Genomic DNA, 27,766 nt, shown 5'->3' on the forward strand with positions numbered 1-27,766 from the left:
CGTATCTTCGAAGAAGCACTTATCAAATTTGAAACATAAGTACGTTGAGTTATGGCTTAAGTAAAATAACTTTGGAATGTAAAGAGCAAGCATTATTAAGTATATTCAATGAGTGAAGGCTGTATATAAGGTATACCAGAAAGTTTTATAAGGAAATGAGTGGAAGTAATGGAGTAGTACGACTTTGGAGAAAGGATGGTGAAGTTTGTGTGTGAAATGTTTTGTCCAGATTGGCGGACGAATATCTCTTAGCATATGAAGTGTTTTGAAGTGAAACAAAAGCCTAAAATGAAGTTCGTCGAGTCTATTTTCCAACGCAACAAACCGCTCATCGATAGGACATAGGACTAGAGAATTATGGACGTTACAGGTTCGGCTGACAAAGCAGAAACGCGTGCTACAGTACTGCTACAGTAGTGACTTGCTATTCAGTACTGTTACAATAGATTGCTACAGTGACCCGACCCGAATTTGACCCTTATGTAAGGGGTAAAAACCCCCCTTTTCACCAGATTTTAGCCCAAAAATTTCCAGAAATCAGTAGGGAGAGTAAGGGTACCAAAACGTGAGCAATTTTCAAGTGACGGAATATTAGTTTAGGTCCGGATAACGCATGGTTGTGATTCTAGTATTGTTTTGCAGTGGATTTTAGCGCGGATATTGAGGATATTGCTTTCTTAACAAGAAAAAAAAAGGTATGAATCTTTCTCTTTTGGTATTATTTAAGGCTTATTCTCGGAGACAAAGTCGTTAAATAATTGTGTAGTAAGTTGGTTAGTTATAGAAGTTGGAAAACAGCGTGTGGGTTGTTTTATGGCACATATTGGTGTTGAAAATGATAGAGAAAAGACATCTTTTAACCCCTGAACTTGTCACGAAAACTCAGTTTGGAAACTAAACTTAACTTCTATTTATTTATCCCTCTTAACAACTTACGTTTTAATTATTTTCCCCCTCTAGTGGCCTAGACCAGTTAAGGGCTGGGTAGTGTTAGACATGCGCGAGCTAATTGGTCCACGTCATTATTTAATTCCCCAACTTATTTTTACCCGTCCCCACATAAAAAACCCGACCCAGCCCCAATTAACCTGACCCATCCCAAACCAAAGACCCAACGTCGGTTCCCAATCGACATTTTTTCCCCTTTTCCCTCCTCAACCAAACCCTCACTCTACACAAACCGATCATTGCAAAGTTAAAAATCCAAAATATATGTAAATCTTGTCATTTCTGATTGATATTGAAGATTAGTTAGCCACAAAGGTACACGATTCTTGTTGTTCTCGTTAGGGTGTGTCTAGATTTCGATTTTACTGTTTTTCAATTGCAAAAAATTTATCTTTAACTTCGTTTTTTTTTGTGTAAATTGTAACTAAATCTTGTAATTTTTCATTTGTTTTTAATTTTAGGTTTTGTGAAGAAAATGGACGATGTGTTTTTGACTTTGAGGTTTAACCACGGAGGTAATTTAGAAAAAACCCCTCGTATTAAGTATGTTGGAGGTAGTGTGACAGATTATTTTGATGTTGATCTTGATAAATTCTCTTATTTTGAGCTTGTTTACTATGTTAAAGAAATCGGTTATAATGTTTCATCTTGTTGTGTATATATTAGACCACCTAAATGTCGATTTGTAGTAGAAGTTAAAAGTGATACGGACATTATTGGTATTGCACCTCAATTAAAAAACAGAGATATTGTTGTAATTTTTGTGACTCATCTTGTTGAGGAACCTATTGTGGTCCCCCCTACTCTTCCACCTATCACCCCTAGGGGTGGGGAATCTTTTATTGCTTTTGATAACCCCACATGTGAAGATATAAATGAAAAGGTTGGGGCAGGTGAGGGTAGTAAAACATTTGGGGGTAGTGAAGGCTTAGGGTTTGAAGAGGCTGCTGGTCTTGATGAACCCTTGGGTGGGACTTCAGTTGCTACTGCAGCTACTGCAGCTGTTGATGATAATGATTCTGACTTAGAAAGTGAGAGTGAATCTGAGGAGTCTGACAATGTAGTGGTAGAGGAAGGTGAAGAAGAAGAATTTGATAATGAAAAAGAATTAGAAATAGGGTTATTTTTTATCCTAAGTGTAAAGAAATAGTTTGGGAGACTGGTCTTGCATTTGAAAGTGCTAAGCAGTTTAGGAAAGCACTTACTAGTTATGGAGTTCAAGAACATGTTGAGTTGGATAAATATGTCAATGAACCAACTAGGGTGAGGGTAAAGTGTATTGCTGGCTATCCATGGTTATTGTTTGCCAGTTATGATTCTAGAACAAATGATTTTATTGTGAAGAATTATAATCATGTTCACAAGTGCAATGGCACAACAAAGAACAAGTTAGTAAATTCTTTGTATATTTCAAAAAGGTACAAGGACAAAATTATTTCTGAACTTGGCATTAGAATTTTTAAGCTTCAAAAATTTGGTAAGAAAGGAATTGGAGATGTATATTGGTAGGACTGTGGCAAGGAAAGCCAGAAGCATTGTTTTGCAACAAATCATGGGTGACAATGGAGAGGAGTTCAAAAGAATTTTGGATTATAGGGATGAGCTTTTAAGGACTAATCCAGGTACCACATGTGTGGTTAGGCTGAGTGAAGAAACTTTTGAAGGTGGAATCAAAAGGTTTCAGTCCTTTTATATATGTTTTAATGCCATGAAGAAGGCATTCAAGGCTGGTTGTAGGAGAGCAATTGGGTTGGATGGGTGTTTTTTAAAAGGTGTTAGTAAAGGGTAATTGCTTGTGGCTGTTTGTAAGGATGGGAACAACCAGATTCTACCACTGGCTTGGGAAGTGGTTGAAGTTGAGAATACATTTACTTGGAGATGGTTTGTCAACATTCTAAGGCATGATCTTGAGCTTGGAGATGGGACTGGTTTGACAACTCTTTCAGATATGCCAAAGGTAATGTATTCTTGGTTATTGATATCTGAATTTTTTTCATTCTCTTCTCTTTCCTACGTCCCCATGCAACCCTAGTTTCTAAACCCTAATATGGCTATGGCAACCTTGGCCGCTGGCCAGCCGTCACCGGCGGCTGGTCAGCCTCCACCAACAACCACCATTATACACTACCCACCCCTCATTCTCCCGCAATCCCATGATATTCATCCAACTCTCCCGCCCACTTCTTCTTCTCCAAACTATGCTCAAACACTTGTGCATGGAACAACTCCCACGTCCAATGCCCACTGTGATCCCATACCAATGAAGGAGAGAACATATGCTGATGGTATCCCTGTTGTGCGTTGGACAACTGCTGAAGTATCTAGAATGGAGCAGATTGAAAACCTACAACATGCCATTGTTGGTAAGTTTTCTTATGGATGGCCGGAGTTGCAAGAATTAAGAACTATTATTACTCAACAGTGTGGTGTGAAAGGAAAGTGTGATATTGGTCTTTTGAGAGATAGACACTTATTGATAAGATGTTCTCTAATGGAGGATTTCATTAATATGTCCTCGAAGGGTGATTTTTGGTTGAAATCTAGGGATGGTTTTACGTATCAAATGAGGCCACTAATTTATGATTCTAACTTTAAGGTTGAAGAAGAAACGTCAATAGCCATGGCTTGGATCTCGTTTCCAAATATGCTTCCCACGTATTTTGTCAAAGAATCTTTGTTTACTTTGGCATCCGCAGTTGGGAAACCCTTAGTATTGGACATGGAAACCATAAACAAAACAAGACCTAACTGCGCAAGGGTTAAGGTTCAAGTAGATTTGTTATCTGATCTTCCTAAGTTTGTTCTGATGGAAATTGAAGATGAGAAGACTAAGGAGATTAGGGTGGAAAAGGTGAGAATACAATATGATCATTTACCAAGGTCATGCAAATGAGGACTGTCGTGTATTGCATCCTAAACTGGTGGCAGACACAAAAGAGGAATTAAAGAAAGAGGAGAAGGAGCATGAGAAGGGGGATGTATCAAACATGGCTACAACATCTAAAGTAGGAAGAAGAAGAAGACAGCAGGGATGGAGATATCCTGTCCAAACATATGTGCCTAAAGTTCTATCAAGTGGGAAGGTTGTTACTTATCCTGGAATCAATGACAAAGGAAAAAACAAAACCATGATTCCTGATGAGGCTGGGAACAAGAGTGTTCTTGCCCCTGAAAGGGCAGTTTCTACACATAATTATTTTGATGTGTTAGAAAAAATCATAGAAGGAGAAGTGAATAACAGTGTAGAGGATCAGGGAGCAGATTACAAGGTCGAGGCGGTAGAAAAGGGTAAGGAACAAGCTGATCAATCTTTTAATAAGAAAGGAATGGAGGAGAATGCTCAAAATTTGGTACCATGTGTGGCAGTCAATGATAGAGAAGATACCATAAAAAATACAGAAAGGAAAATGGATTCAAATGGTGAACAAGCATGGCAGACAACAAAAGATGTGTATGAAAGTGTGGGAGAGATGGTTGATGAGGGTGTCATTGCTGTTGAGGAAGATGATCCTGACAAGAATTTAGAGGACAGAAGTGCAACTGTGGGGTACATTATTGATGAAGGTGTCATTACTGTTGAGGAAAATGATACTGACAAGAATTTAGAAGACACAAGTGCAAGTGTGGGAAAAATGATTGATGAGGGTGTCATTGTTGTTTCTAAGCATGGACATGCCTCGGGATTTATCATAGAGCAGATAGAAAAGGTCCCAGATGGTAATGGTACATATGAGCCGATGGAAAACCTTGATGATTTGCATGATCTAGAATCAGGTGAGGATGAAATGCAGACTGAGGCTGATAGTTTGGCAAATGCCAAAGGGGATTTGGAGGTTGCAAATAATCAAACAGATCAGACATTAACTATTCTGAGCATCTCAATTAATGACAATGGCATTGGTTCATTTTCTCCTGAGAGGGAAGTGATCAAGGATTTGGAAGTGGCACAAGTGGAAATGGACAATGTGCAGAAACTAAGTCTTCAGAGAAAACAATCTCCTTTGAAGGAACTGCATGATGTGATCTCTCATAATATTAATGTGGGAGCTGAGGTGGAACATGAGGAGGGCAAGAACAAATTCAAAGAAAGTGAAAAAGAGGTTTCAGTGGAGCAGGTTTTTAGTACTATGGTCAAAGAAGCTGGCATCTCCCCAAGATCTAGACAGAAAAGATCTAAGAAAGGAAAAAAACAAGTAATCACAGATACTATTCCTATAAGAGTAGTACCAAGGAGAGGTTGTAAGCCTATTTTCAAATGATGATGAGGACACACTTTTGGAATATCAGATCTGTGAACACACAACAAGCTTTTCACAGAGTTCAAATGCTGCACAGACATCACAAATTCTCTATTATAGCTCTAATGGAGCCTTTTCAACACTTTAGGCATATTCAGGGATTTAGAAGGAGATTACGTATGAGATATGCCCATTACAACTGCAATGGTAAAATATGGTTCTTTGTAAATGATAATGTGGATGTGGAGATCCTGCAGGACCTATAACAACAGATTACTATAAAGCTGCTTTTCCAAGATTGGAATAAGTCACTTATGGTAACTATGGTCTATGCAAAGTGTGATCATCTGGAAAGAATCAGTTTATGGGATAGTCTGTATAGTTTGGTTGATCAAATGGAATTGCCTTGGTTGGTAGGGGGGATTTTAATGTCATTATGAATGAAGATGAGAAGATTGGTGGTTTACCTGTATTTCCAGATGAATATGAGGATTTTGCATTCTGTATTAATTCATGTGAGTTGTTTGATATAAATTATAAGGGGAGTCTATTTACTTGGTGGAATGGGAGGGCATGTAGTGACTGTATTTTCAAGATATTGGATAGAATGATTGCAAACTCTAAATTACAAGATTGGTTTGCACATATGGAGGTGCAACATTTATCCAGAACTGGCTCAGACCATGCCCCTTTACTACTTACTTGTGGTGAATCTTCACAGCACATAAGGAAACCTTTCAGATTTCTAAAATTCTGGACAGAACATGAATCTTTTTTAGAGGTGGTTAATCAAGCATGGATCATAGATTTTGAAGGGGATGATTTTATCAGATTTAAGCTGAAATTGAAGAATGTGAAATCTACTTTATCTTCTTGGAGTAAGGCAACTTTTGGTGATATTTTCAAGCAACTGACAGTAAGGGAAGAGGTGGTGAGAATTAAAGAACAATGTTTTGAAGAGGATCCTACTCCTATGAACAAGATGGTGCTACAACAAGCACAAGCAGCATTGAAAAAATATGTTCATTATGAGGAAGAATTTTGGAGACAAAAGTCACATATGACTAGTTTTGCTGAGGGTGACAGGAATACAAGGTACTTTGATAGTATTGTGAATGGTAGGAGAAAGAGATGGCAGATTAGAAGAATTCAGAATCAGCAAGGAGTATGGATAGAAGGGGAGTCACTTTTGGCAGAAGAAGCTTGTAGATTTTACCAAAAGCAGTTCTCTCAAGAGGTTGATCCATTAGACTTTGAATTTCTACAACATGTTCCTAGTATGGTGGATCAAGATGCTAACAATCAGCTAGTAAGCATGCCAATATTTTTTATCAGGTGTGTTGGGACATTGTTAGTGTTGATGTATACAATCTTGTGAAAGCCTTTTTTTGATGGCCAAACTCTTCCAAAGTCAGTCACACATACCAACCTGGTACTATTACCAAAGAAGAATAACATTGAGACCTTTCCTGATATGAGACCAATCAGTCTCAGCAACTTCATCAACAAGGTTATTTCTAGAGTGATTCAGGATAAACTTGAATGCATTCTACCTTCTCTGATATCTCCCAACCAGTCTGGATTTGTTAAGGGCAGATGTATCATTGAAAATGTCCTTCTAACTCCAGAAGTTGTGACTAACATTAGACTAAGAGGAAAACCAGCTAATGTTGTACTTAAGCTTGACATGGCTAAAGCATATGATAGAGTATCATGGAGTTACTTGATCAGAGTTTTAAGGAAGATGAGATTTGCAAAAACTTTCATAGATATGGTTTGGAGGCTGATAGCAAATAATTGGTATTCCATACTCCTTCATGGTCAAGCTTATGGTTTCTTTCATTCCACCAGGGGTGTAAAATAAGGATATCCACTCTCTCCTGCTTTGTTCATCTTATCTGCTGAAGTTTTATCCAGAGCATTGCATTCTTTATTTGAGAATAATGAGTTTAGAAGTTATGGAATGCCCAAATGGAGTGCAAATCTGAATCATCTGGCATATGCAGATGACACAATAATTTTTTCATCTACTGATGCTAGATATTTGGAGCTAATTATGGAGGCATTACATGAATATGAGCAGGTATGAGGCCAACTTATAAATAAAGGCAAGAGCTCATTCTATGTATACAATAAGGTGTCTAATGTGCTGATACAACAGGTGGAGAATATTACTGGTTTTAAAAGAGGCACTTTTCCTTTTACATATTTGGGTTGTCCCGTCACACATTCAAGGAAGAGGAAGGTTAATTACAATGATCTGATCAAGAAAGTCAAGAATTGGCTGCAGACTTGGAAAGAAAGATTGCTATCATTTGGAGGAAAAGTTGTTCTGACCAATAATGTACTAATGAGTATGCCAATACATTTGTTGTCAGCCATCAAACCTCCAAAATATGTTATCAATGATATGCACAAAATCTTCTTAAGATTCTTCTGGAATAATAGTGCGGAAGGCAGAAGAAGACACTGGTCATCATGGCTAAATTTATGTAAGCCAAAAGAGGAAGGAGGAGTAGGCTTTAGATCTTTGTATGATCTATGGGCAAACTACATGTGGATCAAATATTGCAAAAGGCACAGTCCTCAGACTGTGCAGTGGAATGGAGGTTCTCAAGTATGGAAGGCTATAATTGAGGCTAGAGATAATAGAGAGCAAGAAATATGGTGGGAACCAAGGAGTGGAACTGAAAATGTATGGTTTGACAACTGGACAAAGCTAGGGGCTCTATATCACATCATTCCAGATTATTTTGAGATAGATGAGGGTGTTCAAGATTTAAAAGAACTTATGTTGCAGGATGGTTGGAATATAGGAAGATTGCAGCAGTTATTCCCTATGGATATTTTGGATCATATATTAGAAGAATTGCACTTTCATGAACCAAAAGAAGAGTGGGATAGACCAAGATGGATGATGACAGCATCAGGCAAATTTACTGTAGGCACTGCATGGGAATTTCTGAGGAGCAAAGCAGTCAAGTCAGATGTCTTTAAGAACATGTGGACATCAGGGGTACCTTTTAAGATATCCTTCTTTTTCTGGAGGTTATGGAAATACAAAATACCAGTTGGAGAGGTAGTAAGAAGGATTGGGGTAGATATGAAACTGTGGATCATTTGTTTGTTACAAGAAATGTTGCTACAAAAGTGTGGACTTATGTTAAAACTACTGTTGGCATCACAACACAGTTTCAACAAGTCAGGCAGATTATTCAAGTCTGGTGGAATGCAGATTGCCCCTCAAAGTTCAGAACCATCTTTAAAGCTATTCAAATGGTCACTATGTGGCAGATATGGAAGTGGAGGAATACAGTCCTACATGGAGGGAGGATGTCCATCAACAAAGTGATTTATGAGATAAACATGATCATATATCAAATGTGTAGAATGAGGTTTCCATGGCAGACCAACTTACCAAGATTCATACCTCAAATTCTACAAGTCTTTGAAGCATACAAGCCAAGAATTGTAAGCAAGATAGTGAAATGGGATTTTCCTATGCCAGGATGGTATAAATGTAATTCTGATGGAGCTTCTAGGGGAAATCCTGGACCAAGCTCTGTGGCCTTTTGTATTAGAAATGCAGTGGGTGACCTCCAGTATGCAGCAGCAAGAAGGATACCAGATAGTTCAAATATGATAGCAGAAGCAAGGGCATTATATGAGGGTCTTAAGTACTGTCATGACCCAGCCCCGTAGGCCGTGACTAGTGCCCGATCTGGACACTCGTGTACACACCTGTTATCTATAATCAATCCGCAACCAAACATAATGTGGAACCTATAAAAATGAAACGTTGTCTCGGGACTGTGACATATATATATATATATATATATATCAAGGCAACCTGTCTCTTAAGTAGTCACAACCATCAAAAGATAACATAGTACACAAGACGACAAGGTTGTCATAACGTATGGGAACGTCCAAACTATACATACGCAAGCCGACGAGGCTGCCACGACATACAACATCCCAAAATATGTATATACGCAAGCCGGCAAGACTGCCACTACGAATGGGAACGTCCCAAAATATAAGTCATGCCAACACAGTCGAACAACATCTATACACAACCCACACATATGTCTACAGACCTCTAAGAGTATCAACAGTAACACATGATGGGACAGGGCCCCGCCGTACCCCTAGATAAACACATATATATATATATCAAAAGGATCTGTACCAAAAGTCTAGGCTCCGGGACAATGGAGCACTCTAAAACAGCTGAATAGAAGTCCTAAGCTGGCGGATCACCCAAGCGAGTATCTGCACCTGCGGGCATGAAACGCAGCCCCCCGAAGAAAGGGGGTCAGTACGAGATATGTACTGAGTATGTAAAGCATGAAATACAGTAAAGAGGATCATAACCGAGATTGAGAGTGCAGGAGCCAAGTATAACACCCAGAATACTAAAACACTTGCCTTTTTAAACATAAATCATGCATGGCAATATCATATATCATACCCGGCCCATTATGGGACTCGGTGAATAGAGTCATCATGTGCCCTCCTGGCCGCCATAACATATCATCATATCATATCATATATATATATATATATATATATATATATACCGTACCCGGCCTCTAGTGAGGGACTCGGTGAACAATGCAGTGAAACTGTGCACGATAACATACCCGGCCCGGGACTCGGTGAATGACATATTGAGCCGTGCACGAGCAGAGTAGTGAGCAACCATATGCAATTTAAAACATTATCAAGACTCTAACAGAATAAGAAGAAGGCATTTACACCTGAGTATCAATAGCGACAATCATATCAAATATCCCTCGAACGTCATCATAAACAATATCAAAAGAGCCTTAGGAACCATAGACATATGTCAATATAGAATGAAACAGCTTATAGAAGTCAAGGACATCAGTTATCGTAGAGTTTCTAGGAATAGGAACTTATATATATATCGACTATTATCCAACGTATAGGAAACTGAAGAGGGATGCAAAATCACTTAAGAGTTCTAACATCAAGAAGTGAATAAGAATCATGAATCACACTCAAGGCTTATGAATAGGATTACCCCAAAGCTCTTATCATTCATCACTTAAATCTAAGACATGCCAAAAGAAAGAAGGGACAGCTTTACATACGTGTTAACGACTAATCGCAAATCCGTTCACTTCGTCGCCCCTTAAGCCTATTTAATATAAAAGTAATGCTATCGTTAGTACTATACTTTCTAGTTCGTAATTCCGCAGCTCATTGCTTATAGAAATTATTCTTTAACTCATACTTTCTCGTTTAGGGTTTTTCATTAGTTAAGGACTTAACGAAAATCGGGTAGCATTTCCCCTATATATCCGCCTAACCCAAATTTTCAATTATTCTCCTGTTATCACAGAAATACCAACAACAACATATGGACATAATCATATCTTCAATCCTTTCAATTTAACAAGGATAACAATATGTTCACAACCACACAACTTTCACTTTAACTATCTAATTCCTTCATTCTTTTACCACATAATCCATGATAACAACAACCATAATGTTACTTAAAATCAATTCACCATTCTTAATCAAAACAACCCCCTTACACAGCTCAACTTATACTCCAACATCAACATATATAACCCTTTATATTCAACACACATCTATCAAGTTATATAAGTTTAAACTACCTCCAAAATGTGTAGAAAAGATTGAATCTTACCTTAAGCTATAACGACACAATTTGCTTGAAATTTGAGGACTCGATCAACAATCTTTTTGTGGCCCAATGATCAAATTTTTGTTGTAATTACCTTGAATATCTACCACACCATGAAGCCTTAATTTTTCTCCATCAATATTTGGCTAGGGGCAACCATGGCCGAGAGCCTCCCTCACTAGTTTTTCACTTCTCTCTCTATCTTGTCTATGTAGAAGATTATATGAATGTAATGCTTAATATGTTAGTCATCAACCTACTATTTATATGGTGTCCAAGGGCTGGACACGTTTCCACCTAATGTGGCACCTATTTTTCTTTTTTTTAATTAATTTGGGTGGGGCCCACTATGGTAATTAGGCTAATTAATTTTAATTAATCCTTAATTCTTACTTAGTAATATAATCACAATTAATTAGTCCCTAATCTCTAATAATATTTCTATGCTAAATAAAATTTATAAACAATTTATGTTTTAATTAAGGATTGAAAATTAAAGGTTCGTATTTCGTATCCGAAAATGATCCCGTCTTTAACTTGAGTCGATTCTCTTGCGAATAACTCGACGTATCAAAATACGGGATATAACATCCTTCCCCCCTTTAGAACATTCGTCCTCGAATGTTGAATTGGTCCCGTAAGGTTTTATATGAATTTTGGGGAAGTCTCCCTTATTTTTATAACATATAGTTTCATCGATCAATCAATATAATCAAGTGAGGAGTTTAAGTTACCTGTAGGCGTAGGGAACAAGTAAGGGTACTTATCCTTCATCTCCTCCTCAGCTTCCCAGGTCATCTCTTCTCTATTGTTGTTTCGCCATAATACCTTGACGGAAGCCAAGTCCTTAGTTCGCAACCTCCTGATCTGCCGATCAAGTATGGCTATAGGCTGCTCCTCGTAGGATAACTCCTCTGTCAGCTGGACATCATCTATGGGAAATACTCTGGAAGGATCGCCTATACATTTGCGAAGCATTGACACGTGAAAGACTGGAAGTACTGCTTCCAAATCAGACGGTAGGTCCAACTCGTAGGCAACCCGGCCTGCCCTACGAATAATCTGATAAGGCCCAATGTACCTCGGGCTTAGCTTCCCTTTCTTGCTGAATCTCATGACACCCTTCATGGGTGACACCTTCAAGAACACCCAATCACCAACCTGAAATTCTAAGTGTTGGCGTCGATTATCTGCATATGATTTCTATCGACTCTGAGTAATCTTTCCTAAATAAGCTTCATTTTATCAATAGCCTGCTGAACCATGTCTGGGCCTATTAATTTGGTCTCACCAACATCAAACCAACCAATAGGTGATCTGCACTTCCTCCCATACAAGGCCTCATATGGCGCCATCTGAATACTCGAATGGTAGCTGTTATTATTGGCAAACTCAATAAGTGGCAAATGATCATCCCAGCTACCCCTGCAATTAATAATACAGGCCCGTAACATATCTTGTAGTGTCTGAATGGTACGCTTGGCCTGTCCGTCAGTCTGATGATGGAATGCTGTGCTAAGACTCACTTGTGTCCCCAATCCTTCCTGGAAGGATCTCCAGAAGTTAGCTGTAAACTGGGCTCCTCTATCGGAGATAATAGCTGCGGGAACCCCGTGAAGTCTCACTATCTCCTTGAGGTATAACCTAGCATAGTCCTCAGCTGAATAAGTAGTCCTGACTGGAAGAAAGTTGGCTGATTTTGTCAGCCTATCAACGATAACCCAAATAGAGTCATATCTTCTCGGAGTGCGAGGTAAACCTGTGACGAAGTCCATATTAATCACCTCCCATTTCCAGGTTGGAATCTCTATCTCCTGTAATAATCCACCGGGCTTCTGATGCTCGACCTTAACCTGTTGACAATTCGGGCACTGAGCAACAAACTCCGCTATATATTTTTTCATGCCATCCCACCAATACAAACATCTGAGGTCATGGTACATCTTTGTTGACCCTGGATGAACAGAATAACGGGCATAGTGTGCCTCTCCCATAACCTGTTGTCGTAGCCCTGTAACCTCAGGTACACATAATCTGCCTCTGTATCGTAGCACTCCGTCAGGTGCAACTTCGAATGGGGTCTCCTCCTTTTGAAGAGCTGCATCTCTGTAATGTACAAGAATAGGGTCCTCGTACTGGTGTCTCTTTACCTCTTCTATGATAGAGGACTCAGGAACTCCTCGAACAGAAACTCCGCCATCATCGGAATCAGCCAAACGGACTCCAAGGCTAGCTAACTGGCAAATCTCACGGATTATCTCCTTCCATTCTGGTTGTACATCTGCCAAGCTGCCCATAGATTTACGGCTGAGTGCATCTGCTACAACATTTGCTTTCCCTGGGTGGTATAGACTGTCAACATCATAATCTTTTAGCAACTCTAGCCACCTTCTCTGCCGTAGATTCAGCTCCTTCTGCTTAAAGATATATTGGAGACTCTTATGGTCTATATAAATATCAATATGTACGCCATATAAATAATGTCTCCATATCTTCAAGGCACGAATTACTACTGCTAACTCTAGATCATGAGTAGGATAATTTCTTTCGTGCTTTCTGAGCTGTCGGGAGGCATAGGCTATAACTCTGCCATGCTGCATCAATACACAACCTAGCCCAACGCCTGAGGCATCACAATAAATAACATAGTTATCTGGTCCCTCAGGAAGTGTTAGAAACGGAGCCGTGGTCAACTTATCTTTCAGTAATTGGAAGCTTTATTCATAAGCATCGGTCCACTGGAACTTAGCTGCTTTCTGAGTTAGCCTTGTTAAAGGCGCTGAAATTGAGGCAAATTTCTCTACGAACCACCTGTAATACCCTGCTAGCCCCAGAAAATTGCGTACCTCAGTAGGTGTCGTAGGTCTGGGCCAAGTCTTCACTGCCTCAATCTTTTGTGAGTCTACCCGAATACCATCAGCTCCAATAATATGCCCCAATAATGCTACTGAAGTCAGCCAGAATTCATACTTAGAATATTTAGCATACATCTTCTGGCGCTGGAGCTCTCTAAGTACCGCCCTCAGATGGTCCGCATGCTCCTATTCTGATCGTGAGTAGACCAGAATATCATCGATAAACACAATCACAAACATATCCAGGAACGGCTTGAATATTCGGTTCATCAAATCCATAAATACTGCTGGAGCATTGGTCAGCCCAAAAGACATCACCATAAACTCATAATGCCCGTATCGGGTCCGGAATGCAGTCTTCGGAATGTCTGCCTCCTTTACCCGCACCTAGTGATAGCCTGACCGCAAGTCTATCTTCGAGAAACACTTAGCACCCTACAACTGGTCAAATAGATCATCAATTCTGGGGAGGGGATATCTATTCTTTATCGTTACTTTATTCAGCTGCCTATAATCGATACACATCCGCAGCGACTCATCCTTCTTTCTCACAAACAGTACCGGCGCTCCCCAAGGTGATGTACTGGGCCTGATGAAGCCCTTTTCTAATAAATCTCTCAACTGCTCCTTCAACTCTTTCAGTTCTACAGGTGCCATCCTATAAGGAGGAATAGATATGGGCTGAGTATCTGGCAGCACATCTATAGTAAACTCTATCTCCCGTTCAGGAGAAAGGCCTGGAAGTTCATCTGGGAATACATCTGGAAATTCGTTAACTATCGGCACTGACTGAAGAGTCGGCGCCTCTACCTTCAGGTCATGCACCTGAACCAGATGATAAATATAACCCTTTCTGACCATCTTCTTTGCCTTGAGGTATGAAATAAACTTACCCCTCGGCGATGCTGTATTTCCCATCCACTCTATAATTGGCTCTCCTGGGAACTAAAAGCGGACTATCTTGCCTCAACAATCAACGTTAGCATAACAAGAAGCTAACCAATCCATACCCATAATAACATCAAACTCAGTCATATCTAGCTCTATCAGATCTGCCTTGGTGCAACGACTATATATAATCACCAAACAATCTCTATATAAGTACTTGCCTTGCAATAACAGAATCTCCTATCGGTGTAGCTACCTCAAATGGTTCTATCAATTCAGGTTTTATCCCAATTCTACTAGCAACAAAGGGAGAAATATACGATAAGGTGGAGCCTGGGTCTATCAATGCATATACGTCTCGCGAGAAAATCGATAGTATACCTGTAACCACATTTGGTGACGCCTCCTGATCCTGTCTACTAGCCAAAGCATAAATACGGTTCGAAGGACTGCTAGAACTAGAAGCTCCGCCACGACCTCTACCACGGCCTGCTGTTACCCGAACACCCTGCCCCATGGGTGCATAGCTATAGAAGAAGATGAACCAGCAACCGATCCGGTGGGCTAAAACCTACCACCTGAACCGCCCACATACGGACACTCTCTCATAATATCGCCTTGGCGGCCGCAAGAAAAGCAAGCACCTGTAACGAGATGGCATTCCCCAGAATGGGGCCTACCACACCGAGAGCACCGAGGCAAAAGTGGCCTCGACTAACTGAAACCTCTGCTCATCTGCGAACCAGAAGCCTTGGAGCTTTGACTGGCCCCTGAATACCCTGTGCTGTCAAACCTTCTACCTGTAAACTGTGGAGGTGCACTCTGTGCTGGCTGGGACAGATATCTAATAAGCTGCTGAGGCTGCCCGCCTCGAAACTCGCCAGGTTAGCCAGCCGATCTGGCCCTCTTATGCTGGCCTCTATCAGAATCTCTATCTGGCTGGCGTCCTCTGTGTCGATCCTCTACCCCCTGTGCATATGCCTGTACCCGAGAAATATCCATACCTGGCTGAAGAGCCACTGCCATACAACAATCAACCAAATAACGATCTAACCCCATCACATACCGATGCACTCTATCCGCCATATCAACTACAACAGTGGGTGCATATCTAGCTAACGAGTTAAACTCTAGGCTATACTCTCGAACACTCCAGCCCCCCTGCCTCAACTGTAGGAAGTTATCAACTCTAGATCGCCGCATCTCTAGAGGCAGAAAGTGGCCAAGGAAGGCCTCCACAAACTCATCCAACACTGCTGGAGGAGCATCCTCGCCCCTAGACAACTCCCACGACTCATACCAATTGACAGCCACATCCCGCAATCGATACGAAGCTAACTCAACAGACTCAGTCTCAGAAGCCTTAATTATTCGCAACGTACGCTGCATCTGCCGAACGAACTCCTGCGGGTCATCCTCGGGCTTCGACCCAAAAAACTCACGGGCTCTCAAACTGTCATGTCTATCTGTCTGGTCGACCCCTAATCAATGCCTGCGAGCCTGTCCTGCCATTATTCTGGTGAGCAACTGAACTGCATCTCTCATGGCTCTATCCTCCGCCCCTGGTTGAGGAGCTGGAGGCTCAAGTGCTGGGACCTCAGGAACTGGCGGTGGAGCCGCCCCCTGACCCGGAGCTGTCGCTGCCCTAGGTTCCTCTTGAAGTGGCGGTGTAGTAGAACTCGCAGACTGGAACACAATCTCAGGCATAAACTGGGCACGAGCCCTAGTAACTCTCCGAGGTTGGCTAGTATCCCCTGCTACCGATTTGCCCTTCTGGGCAGCTGTCGCTTTCTTTGGAGGCATAGCTGTAAAACATAACAGTCTGTTAGGAAGAGATTATCCTGATAATACATCTCTATCGCATGATCTAAGATAAGAAGGAAGGATGACATCCTAAATGTCCTGTAGCTTCCTATTTATAGATGTGGTGCACAACACACCGATAAACAAGACTCTACTAGATACGGTCTGTAGACACTCCGGGGATGAACTGCTCTGATACCAGTTTTGTCACGACCCAACCCCGTAGGCCGTGACTAGTGCCCGAGCTAGACACTCGTGTACACACCTGTTATCCATAATCAATCCGCAACCAAACATAATATGGAACCTATAAAAATGAAACGTTATCTCTGTTACACCCTGGAAATTTTCCGTTAGCATGTGCAAAATAGGCTAATAAGGATAAAATATGTGTGAGGCGTTTTGAAGGCAAGTAATAAGGTCCCGTAGATTGGTATCGAGGAGTTGAACAACTTTTACGAAGGTTCCATAAGGATCGGAAATGAAACCAAGTCAAGAAAATAAGCTTCAGTGAACTGGGAGTATACGGTCCATTATACGGACCGTAAAAGTGTTTTACGGTTCATTATACGGACCGTAGAAATGTCACAGAAGAGGCTGGCTGAAGGGTGAGTTATACGGTGTAATATACGGACCGTATAACGGTTTGACGGTCCGTAAAATGAATCGTCAAAGTGTCACAGAATGAGGTTGAAAGAAGGTCGATTTTACGATGAATTATACGGACCGTATAATGATTATACGGCCCGTAAAATGGATCGTCAAATGGTTATAGAAAGGGGTGACCTCTGGGTCCATTTTACGGCCAGTTATACGGACCGTATAAATTTATACTGACCGTATAACGAACCGTATAATGACATGGGGACTGAAGTTGAATTTTATAAAATATGATCCAAGTCTCATTTTATTCATTTCACCTTCTCACTACACGATTTTTTCCTCTCTCTAGAACCTTCCACTCTTCCAAACCAAGAACACAAGTAGAAATCTAAGATCAAATTCATCAATTCACCATAACCTAGTGCAAGAACACATCTAAAGGGATTATTTGAGTCAAGAAATTCCTAGAAGGAGGAACTAGGGTTTTGTTTGAGTGAAGCATTTCAACTCAAGGGTTGTTCAATCACCATCCAAGGTATGTTTCATGACCTTATTAAGTTATTTAAGTGTTAGAAGCATAGGAAAAGCTTGAATTGTAGAAAGACATAGAAAAATGGGTCTTGAATGGGTGAATAGTGCCACCATTGAGTGATGATGGAATTGAATCATATAAGTTGAAGTGTTAAGGTTATGAATATGCTAGAAATGATGATTTAACCATGAAATAAGTATTAGAGGTGTGAAAACACGATGATAAGCTAGGTAGGAAATTATGGAAAAATTAGAGGAAAATGGTGAAATGTGATGAGTCGATATGAATGATGGTTGTTGGTGGTAATGTTGTGGGTATTATTGTGAATGTTGGGAATCGATATAGACGATGGGAAATGTAGAATAAACAAAGGAAGTGCTGCCCAAGTTTCTTTAGAAATTAGCGACGCGTTCTTATAGTCCACTAACTAACGATAATTCGAATTCCCTTATGAAGGTAACGACGCGATATTGCAGAAGAGCAAGGGAACGGTATTCTAGCTAAGCGACCAAGGTATGTGAGGCTAGTCCCTTTCTTCAAATGGCATGAATCCCATAGCATAAAATCCCCTTCTTTCCATGAGCTAATAGATATGATATGATAATGCTAAAGCGATGATTATGTCCTCATTGTCTACACTCACCTCATGTACTAATTCCTTCGAGGTGAGGCAGAATGTCAGAAATTGATCCATAAAGAGATCGGGGGATCACGACCCTACGTCACCCCGGTAGAGCACAAATGATCATGAGCTCACACATGTATTATGATAAGATAAGCATGTTTTAAAAGTATATGATGATAAGTATTTTATGTTAAGCATGTCATGATTGCATTTACACCGCGCCTAGTTGGCCGGGCAGACACCGCTTCGGCGGGCGGCTACACGGATACACCATGACCCTCTCGGGCATGGGCAGACACCACTAGTGGGCGGCATGAGATGGTACCCCGGACGCGAGAGGCCTGGACGCGGGCTTATATTATTGGTGATCACACCGTCCCGACATGGACGGGCAGCTTGCATGATATGTATACATGATATGATAAAGAGTGTGAGTAAGACAGCATGCATCATCCTTCCTATGATTATGATTCAGCTTCACATGTTCACTTTGATGTTCATTATGTTGTTATTGTTTCTCTCTTCATTATTTATGCCTCTCATACTCAGTACAATGTTCGTACTGACGTCCTTTTCTTTGGACGCTGTGTTCATGCCCACATGTAGATAGGGAGACGAGCTAGATCCAGAGCCATAGGGGCAGTCAGCTGTTGAGAGCACTCCATTGTTCGGAGGTGCTTGTGATTTCTTTTGTGTATACGTACATATATATATATATATATATATATATATATATATATATATGTATCCATTTTGGGGCATGACGGAGTCTTGTCCCGTCCATTGTATAGCATGTCAGTAGAGGCTCGTAGATGCGCAGTGTGGGTTAGATGGTTCCACAAGATGTTACTATATGTATATACTATTTTGATAGCCGTATGGCAAATGTATGTAAAACAAGTATGTTTCTTGTAAAGTATGATTTTCACATGTTTCGTCTATAAGTTCTGAAAGGAGTATTTAATGAGTAATTGAGTATTAAGAAGAGCGGTGCTCGGTGGTTAGCCCCGGGTACCCGTCGCGGCCCCTAGCCTGGTCGTGACAAAAGTGGTATCAGAGCATTTCAGTCCTAGGAAGTGTCTACGAGTCGTGTCCAGTAGAGTCTTGTTTATGGTGTGTAGCGAGCCGCATCAATAAACAGGAGGATACAGGGCATTTAGGAAAATGACCATCTTTCTTTTCAGAGATCGTGCGATAGAGCCGTGTGTAGGATTTTATTCTCTTCTAAAAGTGCGTTATGATTTCAGAATGCCGCCAAAGGGGAAAGCTACAGCTGCCCAGAAGGGCAAAGCTACGACACAGAAACGAGCAGAAAGAGAGCCTCCGGCGAATGTGGAAGAGGGTGAATCCCTAAATGAGTCATTGCCTAATGTAGAAGGGCAAGGAGGAGCCTCGGCTCCGGTTCCTCCACCAGTTGCTTCGGGTCAACAAGTGGCCGAGGCCATACACTTATTAACTCAGTTGGTTGCCACCCAGGCACAACGACAAAGTGCGGGCCCGAGTGATCGTTCAGCTAGTACAAAAGCCCGTGATTTCATGACTCTAAATCCCCCGGAGTTCTTTGGGTCTAAGCCGGATGAAGACCCGCAAAACTTTATTGATGATATGTTGAGAACCCTAAAGATTATTCATGCTTCCGAGATAGAATCCGTAGAGTTGGCTTCTTATAGACTCCACGATGTGGCGGTGATATGGTATAACAACTGGATGGCATCAAGGGGAGAAAATGCACCCCCTCCGGTTTGGCAAGAATTTGCGGATGCTTTTGTTCGTCATTACTTGCCACCCGAGACTCGCCGAGCTAGAGCGGACAGGTTCCTGAATTTGAAACTAGGGAACATGAGTGCCCGAGAGTATAGTATGCAATTCAATTCTCTAGCCAGGTATGCTCCGAGTATAGTAGCCGATATGGGCGATCGTGTGCACAGATTCGTGAGTGGTTTGGGGCCACATTTGTTCAGAGAATGCTTGACGGCCTCTTTGCAAGATAGGATGGATATTTCCCGAATATAGGCCCATGCACAGAATCTTGAGGAACGACGACAATTACAGAGAAGTGATTATGACAGTGACAGGAGACAAGGAAAAAGGGCTAGATCGATGGGAGCAAGTAGCGAATATAGAGGGGGGTCGAGGCAGATGCATTCTAGGCACTCAGGTCAGTCAGCGACCAGTGCCCCTTCTAGGTTCCCAGATAGGAGGGTTGATCGTTCTTTTCAGCTAGGACAGGGCCAGAGTTCGAGAGCCTCAGATTCCCAGTTCAGGGGAGATTTCAGTCAGCGGAGACCTCCAGTACCGCGGTGCAGTCAGTGCGGTAAATTGCATTCCGGGCAGTGTCATCAGGGTTCAGATGCATGTTATGCCTGCGGGCAGGTTGGTCACCTTATGAGAGATTGTCCTTCCGCGAGAGGCAGAGCGGGGACTCAGCCCACAGGTTCAGCAGTGGGTTCTTCTTCAGCACGCCCGACAGCACAGACTTCTCAGACTACAGCAGGTAGAGGCAGAGGTAGAGGTGGAGTATCCACTTCAGGTGTTGTTCAGCCCCGCGTATATGCTTTAGCCGGGCGACAGGATCTTGAGTCCTCCCCAAATGTTGTCACAGGTACATTGACTATATTTTTTCGTGACGTGTATGCCTTGATTGATCCAGGCTCTACTTTCTCTTATATTACTCCGTATGTTGCTGGTTGCATTGGGGCGAGGCCTGAGTCAATTAAGCCCTTTGCGGTACTTACTCCGGTTGGTGAACCCGTAATAGCAAAACAAGTATACAAAAATTGTGTCGTTGTTATGTGTGACCGCCAGACTAGAGCCGATTTGATTGAGTTAGAAATGGTCGATTTCGATGTAATTATGGGTATGGACTGGTTGGCATCATGCTATGCTAATGTTGATTGCCGGACGAAAGTGGTCCGATTCCAATTTCCGGGAGAACCCGTACTGGAATGGAAAGGTAACACTGCATCCCCAAAGGGTAGGTTTATTTCCTACCTTAAGGCGAGGAAGATGATAGCAAAGGGTTACATTTCTCATCTAGTTCGAGTTCATGATATCGAGGCAGAGCCGCCAACTTTTCAAACAGTTCCGGTGGTAAACGAATTTCCAGACGTATTCCCAGATGAACTCCCAGGTCTTCCTCCAGAAAGGGAGATTGATTTCGCTATCGATGTATTACCTGACACCGAGCCTATTTCTATTCCTCCGTACCGAATGGCGCCAGCAGAGTTGAAGGAATTAAAGGTACAGTTGAAGGATCTACTCGAGAAAGGGTTTATAAGGCCTAGTTCATCGCCATGGGGAGCACCAGTCTTGTTCGTAAAGAAGAAAGATGGATATCTGCGAATGTGTATCGACTACAGGCAATTGAATAAGGTGACAGTAAAGAATAGATACCCTCTTCCCAGAATTGATGATTTGTTTGATCAATTACAAGGCGCTAAATGGTTCTCCAAGATAGATTTACGATCGGGTTATCATCAGGTGAGAATCAGGGAAGCAGATATCCCCAAGACTGCCTTCAGGACGAGATATGGCCATTATGAGTTCCGAGTAATGTCGTTCGGGTTAACGAATGCCCCGGCGGTGTTCATGAACTTGATGAATAATGTGTTCAGACCATTTCTGGATCTCTTCGTGATAGTATTCATTGATGACATCTTGGTATATTCTCGCACAGAATCAGAACATGCAGGTCATTTAAGGATTATCCTTAGCGTTCTCCGAGCCCGAGAATTATATGCAAAGTTCTCAAAGTGCGAGTTTTGGCTTAAATCTGTGGCATTTTTAGGCCATATTATTTCAGGTGATGGCATGCGAGTCGACACTCAGAAAATTGAGGCTGTGAAGACTTGGCCAAGGCCTACGACACCGACAGAAGTTCGTAGTTTCCTGGGTTTGGCAGGATACTATAGGAGATTCGTAGAGGGGTTTTCCTCTATTTCAGCTCCCTTGACGAAGTTAACTCAAAAGACGGCAAAATTTCAATGGAACAACGCTTGTGAGCGCAGTTTCCAAGAATTGAAAGGCAGGTTGACTTCCGCCCCAGTGTTAACACTTCCCGAAGGACCAGATGGCTACGTGGTATATTGTGATGCTTCCGGCATGGGATTAGGATGTGTATTAATGCAGCATGGCAAAGTTATTGCATATGCCTCGAGACAACTGCGTAAACATGAACAGAATTACCCAACTCATGATCTTTAATTGGCTGCAGTTATTCATGCTTTGAAAATATGGAGGCATTACTTGTATGGAGTGCACGTCGATATATATACAGATCACAAGAGTCTCCAACACATCTTTAAGCAGAAGGAGTTGAATCTGCGACAGAGACGGTGGTTGGAATTGTTGAAGGACTATGATGTAAATATCCTGTACCACCCCGGAAAAGCAAATGTGGTAGCCGACGCGCTTAGCCGTCGATCGATGGGTAGTTTATGTGGAATTCCCTCAGACAAGGAAGAAATGGTCCGTGAGCTTTATCGATTAGCCAAACTTGGAGTGCGTGCAATTGATTCGAGTAAAGCAAGTATCAGCATTAATGACCCCACAGTTTCATCTTTAAATGCAGAAGTGAAGGAACGGCAATATGAAGATCCTCAACTAAGCCGTTACCGAGACCTATCTTGTGAGAAGGAAAAGTCTCCATTTGAAGTTTCCATGGATGGAGTTCTACGATATCAAGGCACGCTATGTGTGTCGGATGTGGCAAATTTGCGCCAACGGATCTTAGAGGAAGCACATCATTCCCGGTATTCTATCCATCCAGGTGCAACTAAGATGTATCATGACCTCAAACTAATATACTGGTGGGATGGCATGAAGAGGGATGTAGCAGAATTTGTAGCGCAGTGCCCAAATTGCCAGCAGGTAAAAGCAGAACATCAGAAGCCAGGAGGGTTGTTACAAGCCATGGAAATCCCTATGTGGAAATGGGAAACCGTCAATATGGATTTTGTTGTAGGATTACCCCGTTCACGAGGGAAGTATGATTCTATATGGGTGATCGTGGACAGGCTCACGAAATCAGCTCATTTCCTCCCAGTCTGAACTACGTACTCGGCGGAAGATTATGCCCGGTTATATCTAAAGGAAATTATGCGACTCCATGGGATTCCTTTAGCCATTATTACGGACAGAGGGGCACAGTTCACAGCCAAGTTTTGGAAGTCGTTTCAAGAGGGCCTAGGTACCCAAGTCAAATTTAGTACGGCATTTCACCCACAGACCGACGGGCAGGCTGAGCGTACTATTCAGACCCTGGAAGATATGCTACGAGCATGTATGCTGGATTATGGTGGTAGTTGGGATGAGCATCTACCCCTCATTGAGTTTGCTTACAACAATAGCTACCATTCCGGTTTTCAAATGGCTCCATATGAAGCTTTGTACGGAAGAAAATGCAGATCTCCAGTTGGCTGGTTTGAAATAGGAGAATCACAATTAATAGGTCCCGACCTGATTCAACAAGCGGTCGAAAAAGTCAAGATTATTCGGGATCGATTGCTAACAGCCCAAAGTCGCCAAAAGTATTATGCAGACAATCGCCGACGAGACCTGGAATTTCAAATCGGTGATTGGGTGTTTTTGAAAGTGTCGCCAATGAAGGGAGTGATGAGATTTGGCAAGAAGGGGAAACTAAGTCCCAGGTATATCGGACCCTATGAAATCGTTCGTAAAGTGGGTCAAGTAGCTTATGAATTGAAATTGCCTTCGGAGCTTGAATCAGTTCATCCAGTATTTCATGTTTCGATGCTCCGCAAGTGTATTGGGTACCCCACAAGGATTGTTCCGGTAGAAGATGTGCAAGTGACAGAAAAGCTAACATACGAAGAGGTACCTGTTGCTATTCTACACAGACAAGTGAGAAGGCTTCGGAACAAAGAGGTAGCATCAGTCAAAGTTCTATGGCGGAACAATAATCGAGAAGAAATGACTTGGGAAGCGGAAGAAAAGATGAAGTCCAAGTACCCCCAATTGTTTCAAATCCCAGAAGAGACTAGACATGAAGCAACGACGAATTGAGGTATGTACGCTTTATTTCTATGATTTTGGTCGTGTGTGACCATAGATGTATTGATATTGTAATATAGCCATGTGGGGAAATGATATTATGGGTTGCTGTGACAGGTTGATAGTGCCAGATTACAGAGGAAACTCTGGCGAAATTTCTGTAGAATCTCGAGTGTTTAACATTCGAGGACGAATGTTCCAAAAGGGGGGAAGAATGTTACACCCCGGAAATTTTCCGTTAGCATGTGAAAAATAGGCTAATAAGGATAAAATATGTGTGTGGCATTTTGAAGGCAAGTAGATTGGTATCGAGGAGTTGAACAACTTTTACGAAGGTTCCGTAAGGATCGGAAATGAAACCAAGTCAAGAAAATAAGCTTCAGTGAACTGGGAGTATACGGTCCATTATACGGACCGTAAAAGTGTTTTACGGTTCATTATACGGACCGTAGAAATGTCACAGAAGAGGCTGGCTGAAGGGTGAGTTATACGGTGTACTATACGGACCGTATAACAGTTTGACGGTCCGTAAAATGAATCGTCAAAGTGTCACAGAATGAGGTTGAAAGAAGGTCGATTTTACGATGAATTATACGGACCGTATAATGATTATACGGCCCGTCAAATGGATCGTCAAATGGTTACAGAAAGGGGTGACCTCTGGGTCCATTTTACGGCCAGTTATACGGACCGTATAACGAACCGTATAATGACATGGGGACTGAAGTTGAATTTTATAAAATATGATCCAAGTCTCATTTTATTCATTTCACCTTCTCACTACACGATTTTTTCCTCTCTCTAGAACCTTCCACTCTTCCAAACCAAGAACACAAGTAGAAATCTAAGATCAAATTCATCAATTCACCATAACCTAGTGCAAGAACACATCAAAAGGGATTATTTGAGTCAAGAAATTCCTAGAAGGAGGAACTAGGGTTTTGTTTGAGTGAAGCATTTCAACTCAAGGGTTGTTCAATCACCATCCAAGGTATGTTTCATGACCTTATTAAGTTATTTAAGTGTTAGAAGCATAGGAAAAGCTTGAATTGTAGAAAGACATAGAAAAATGGGTCTTGAATGGGTGAATAGTGCCACCATTGAGTGATGATGGAATTGAATCATATAAGTTGAAGTGTTAAGGTTATGAATATGCTAGAAATGATGATTTAACCGTGAAATAAGTATTAGAGGTGTGAAAACACGATGATAAGCTAGGTAGGAAATTATGGAAAAATTAGAGGAAAATGGTGAAATGTGATGAGTCGATATGAATGATGGTTGTTGGTGGTAATGTTGTGGGTATTATTGTGAATGTTGGGAATCGATATAGACGATGGGAAATGTAGAATAAACAAAGGAAGTGCTGCCCAAGTTTCTTTAGAAATTAGCGACGCGTTCTTATAGTCCACTAACTAACGATAATTCGAATTCCCTTATGAAGGTAACGACGCGATATTGCAGAAGAGCAAGGGAACGGTATTCTAGCTAAGCGACCAAGGTATGTGAGGCTAGTCCCTTTCTTCAAATGGCATGAATCCCATAGCATAAAATCCCCTTCTTTCCATGAGCTAATAGATATGATATGATAATGCTAAAGCGATGATTATGTCCTCATTGTCTACACTCACCTCATGTACTAATTCCTTCGAGGTGAGGCAGAATGTCAGAAATTGATCCATAAAGAGATCGGGGGATCACGACCCTACGTCACCCCGGTAGAGCACAAATGATCATGAGCTCACACATGTATTATGATAAGATAAGCATGTTTTAAAAGTATATGATGATAAGTATTTTATGTTAAGCATGTCATGATTGCATTTACACCGCGCTTAGTTGGTCGGGCAGACACCGCTTCGGCGGGCGGCTACACGGATGCACCATGACCCTCTCGGGCATGGGCAGACACCACTAGTGGGCGGCATGAGATGGTACCCCGGACTCGGGAGGCCTGGACGCGGGCTTATATTATTGGTGATCACACCGTCCCGACATGGACGGGCAGCTTGCATGATATGTATACATGATATGATAAAGAGTATGAGTAAGACAGCATGCATCATCCTTCCTATGATTATGATTCAGCTTCACATGTTCACTTTGATGTTCATTATGTTGTTATTGTTTCTCTCTTCATTATTTATGCCTCTCATACTCAGTACAATGTTCGTACTGACGTCCTTTTCTTTGGACGCTGTGTTCATGCCCACAGGTAGACAGGGAGACGAGCTAGATCCAGAGCCATAGGGGCAGTCAGCTGTTGAGAGCACTCCATTGTTCGGAGGTGCTTGTGATTTCTTTTGTGTATACGTACATATATATATATATATATATATATATATATATATATATATATATATATATATATATATATATATATCCATTTTGGGGCATGACGGAGTCTTCTCCCGTCCATTGTATAGCATGTCAGTAGAGGCTCGTAGATGCGCAGTGTGGGTTAGATGGTTCCACAAGATGTTACTATATGTATATACTATTTTGATAGCCGTATGGCAAATGTATGTAAAACAAGTATGTTTCTTGTAAAGTATGATTTTCACCTGTTTCGTCTATAAATTCTGAAAGGAGTATTTAATGAGTAATTGAGTATTAAGAAGAGCGGTGCTCGGTGGTTAGCCCCGGGTACCCGTCGCGACCCTTAGCCGGGTCGTGACAGTCTCGGGACTGTCACATATATATATATATATATATATCAAGGCAACTTGTCTCCTGAGGAGTCACAACAATCAAAAGATAACATAGTACACAAGCCGACAAGGCTGTCATCACTTATGGGAACGTCCCAACTATACATACGCAAGCCGACGAGGCTGCCACGACATACAACATCCCAAAATATGTATATACGCAAGCCGGCAAGGCTGCCACTACGAATGGGAACGTCCTAAAATACAAGTCATGCCAACACAGTCGAACAACATCTATATACAACCCACACATATGTCTACAGACTTCTAAGAGTATCAACAGTAACACATAACGGGGCAGGGCCCTGCCATACCCCTGGATAAACACATATATATATATATATATCAAAAGGATCTGTACCAAAAGTCTAGGCTCCGGGACAATGGAGCACTCCAAAACAGCTGAATAGAAGTCCTAAGCTGGTGGATCACCAAAGCGAGTATCTGCACCTGCGGGCATGAATCGCAGCCCCCCAAAGAAAGGGGGTCAGTACGAGATATGTACTGAGTATGTAAAGCATGAAATACAGTAAAGAGGATCATAACTGAAATGGAGAGTGCAGAAGACAAGTATAACACCCAGAATACCAAAACACTTGCCTTTTTAAACATAAATCATGCATGTCAATATCATATATCATACCCGGCCCATTATGGGACTCGGTGAATAGAGTCATCATGTGCCTTCTGGCCGTCATAACATATTATCATATATATATATATACCGTACCCGACCCTCTAGTGAGGGACTCGGTGAACAATGCAGTGAAACTGTGAACGATAGCATACCCGGCCCGAGACTCGGTGAAAGACATATTGAGGCGTGCACGAGCAGAGTAGTGAGTAACCATATGCAATTTAAAACATT

At 41.6% G+C, this 27,766-nt stretch overlaps 1 protein-coding gene across 1 annotated transcript; it reads left to right on the top strand.

Annotated features, from left to right (window-relative positions):
- Positions 1–5,793: 5,793 nt before the first annotated feature.
- LOC132631055 (uncharacterized) lies at positions 5,794–8,538 on the top strand. Its single transcript, XM_060346653.1, has 4 exons — positions 5,794–6,495; positions 6,598–7,018; positions 7,193–7,269; positions 7,348–8,538. Exons 1-4 carry the CDS (start codon positions 5,794–5,796, stop codon positions 8,536–8,538), a joined length of 2,391 nt encoding a protein of 796 aa, XP_060202636.1.
- The last annotated feature ends 19,228 nt before the right edge of the window (positions 8,539–27,766 follow it).

Source organism: Lycium barbarum, chromosome 3 (genome assembly GCF_019175385.1).
Source record: "Lycium barbarum isolate Lr01 chromosome 3, ASM1917538v2, whole genome shotgun sequence".
NCBI classification, from domain to species: Eukaryota; Viridiplantae; Streptophyta; class Magnoliopsida; order Solanales; family Solanaceae; genus Lycium; species Lycium barbarum.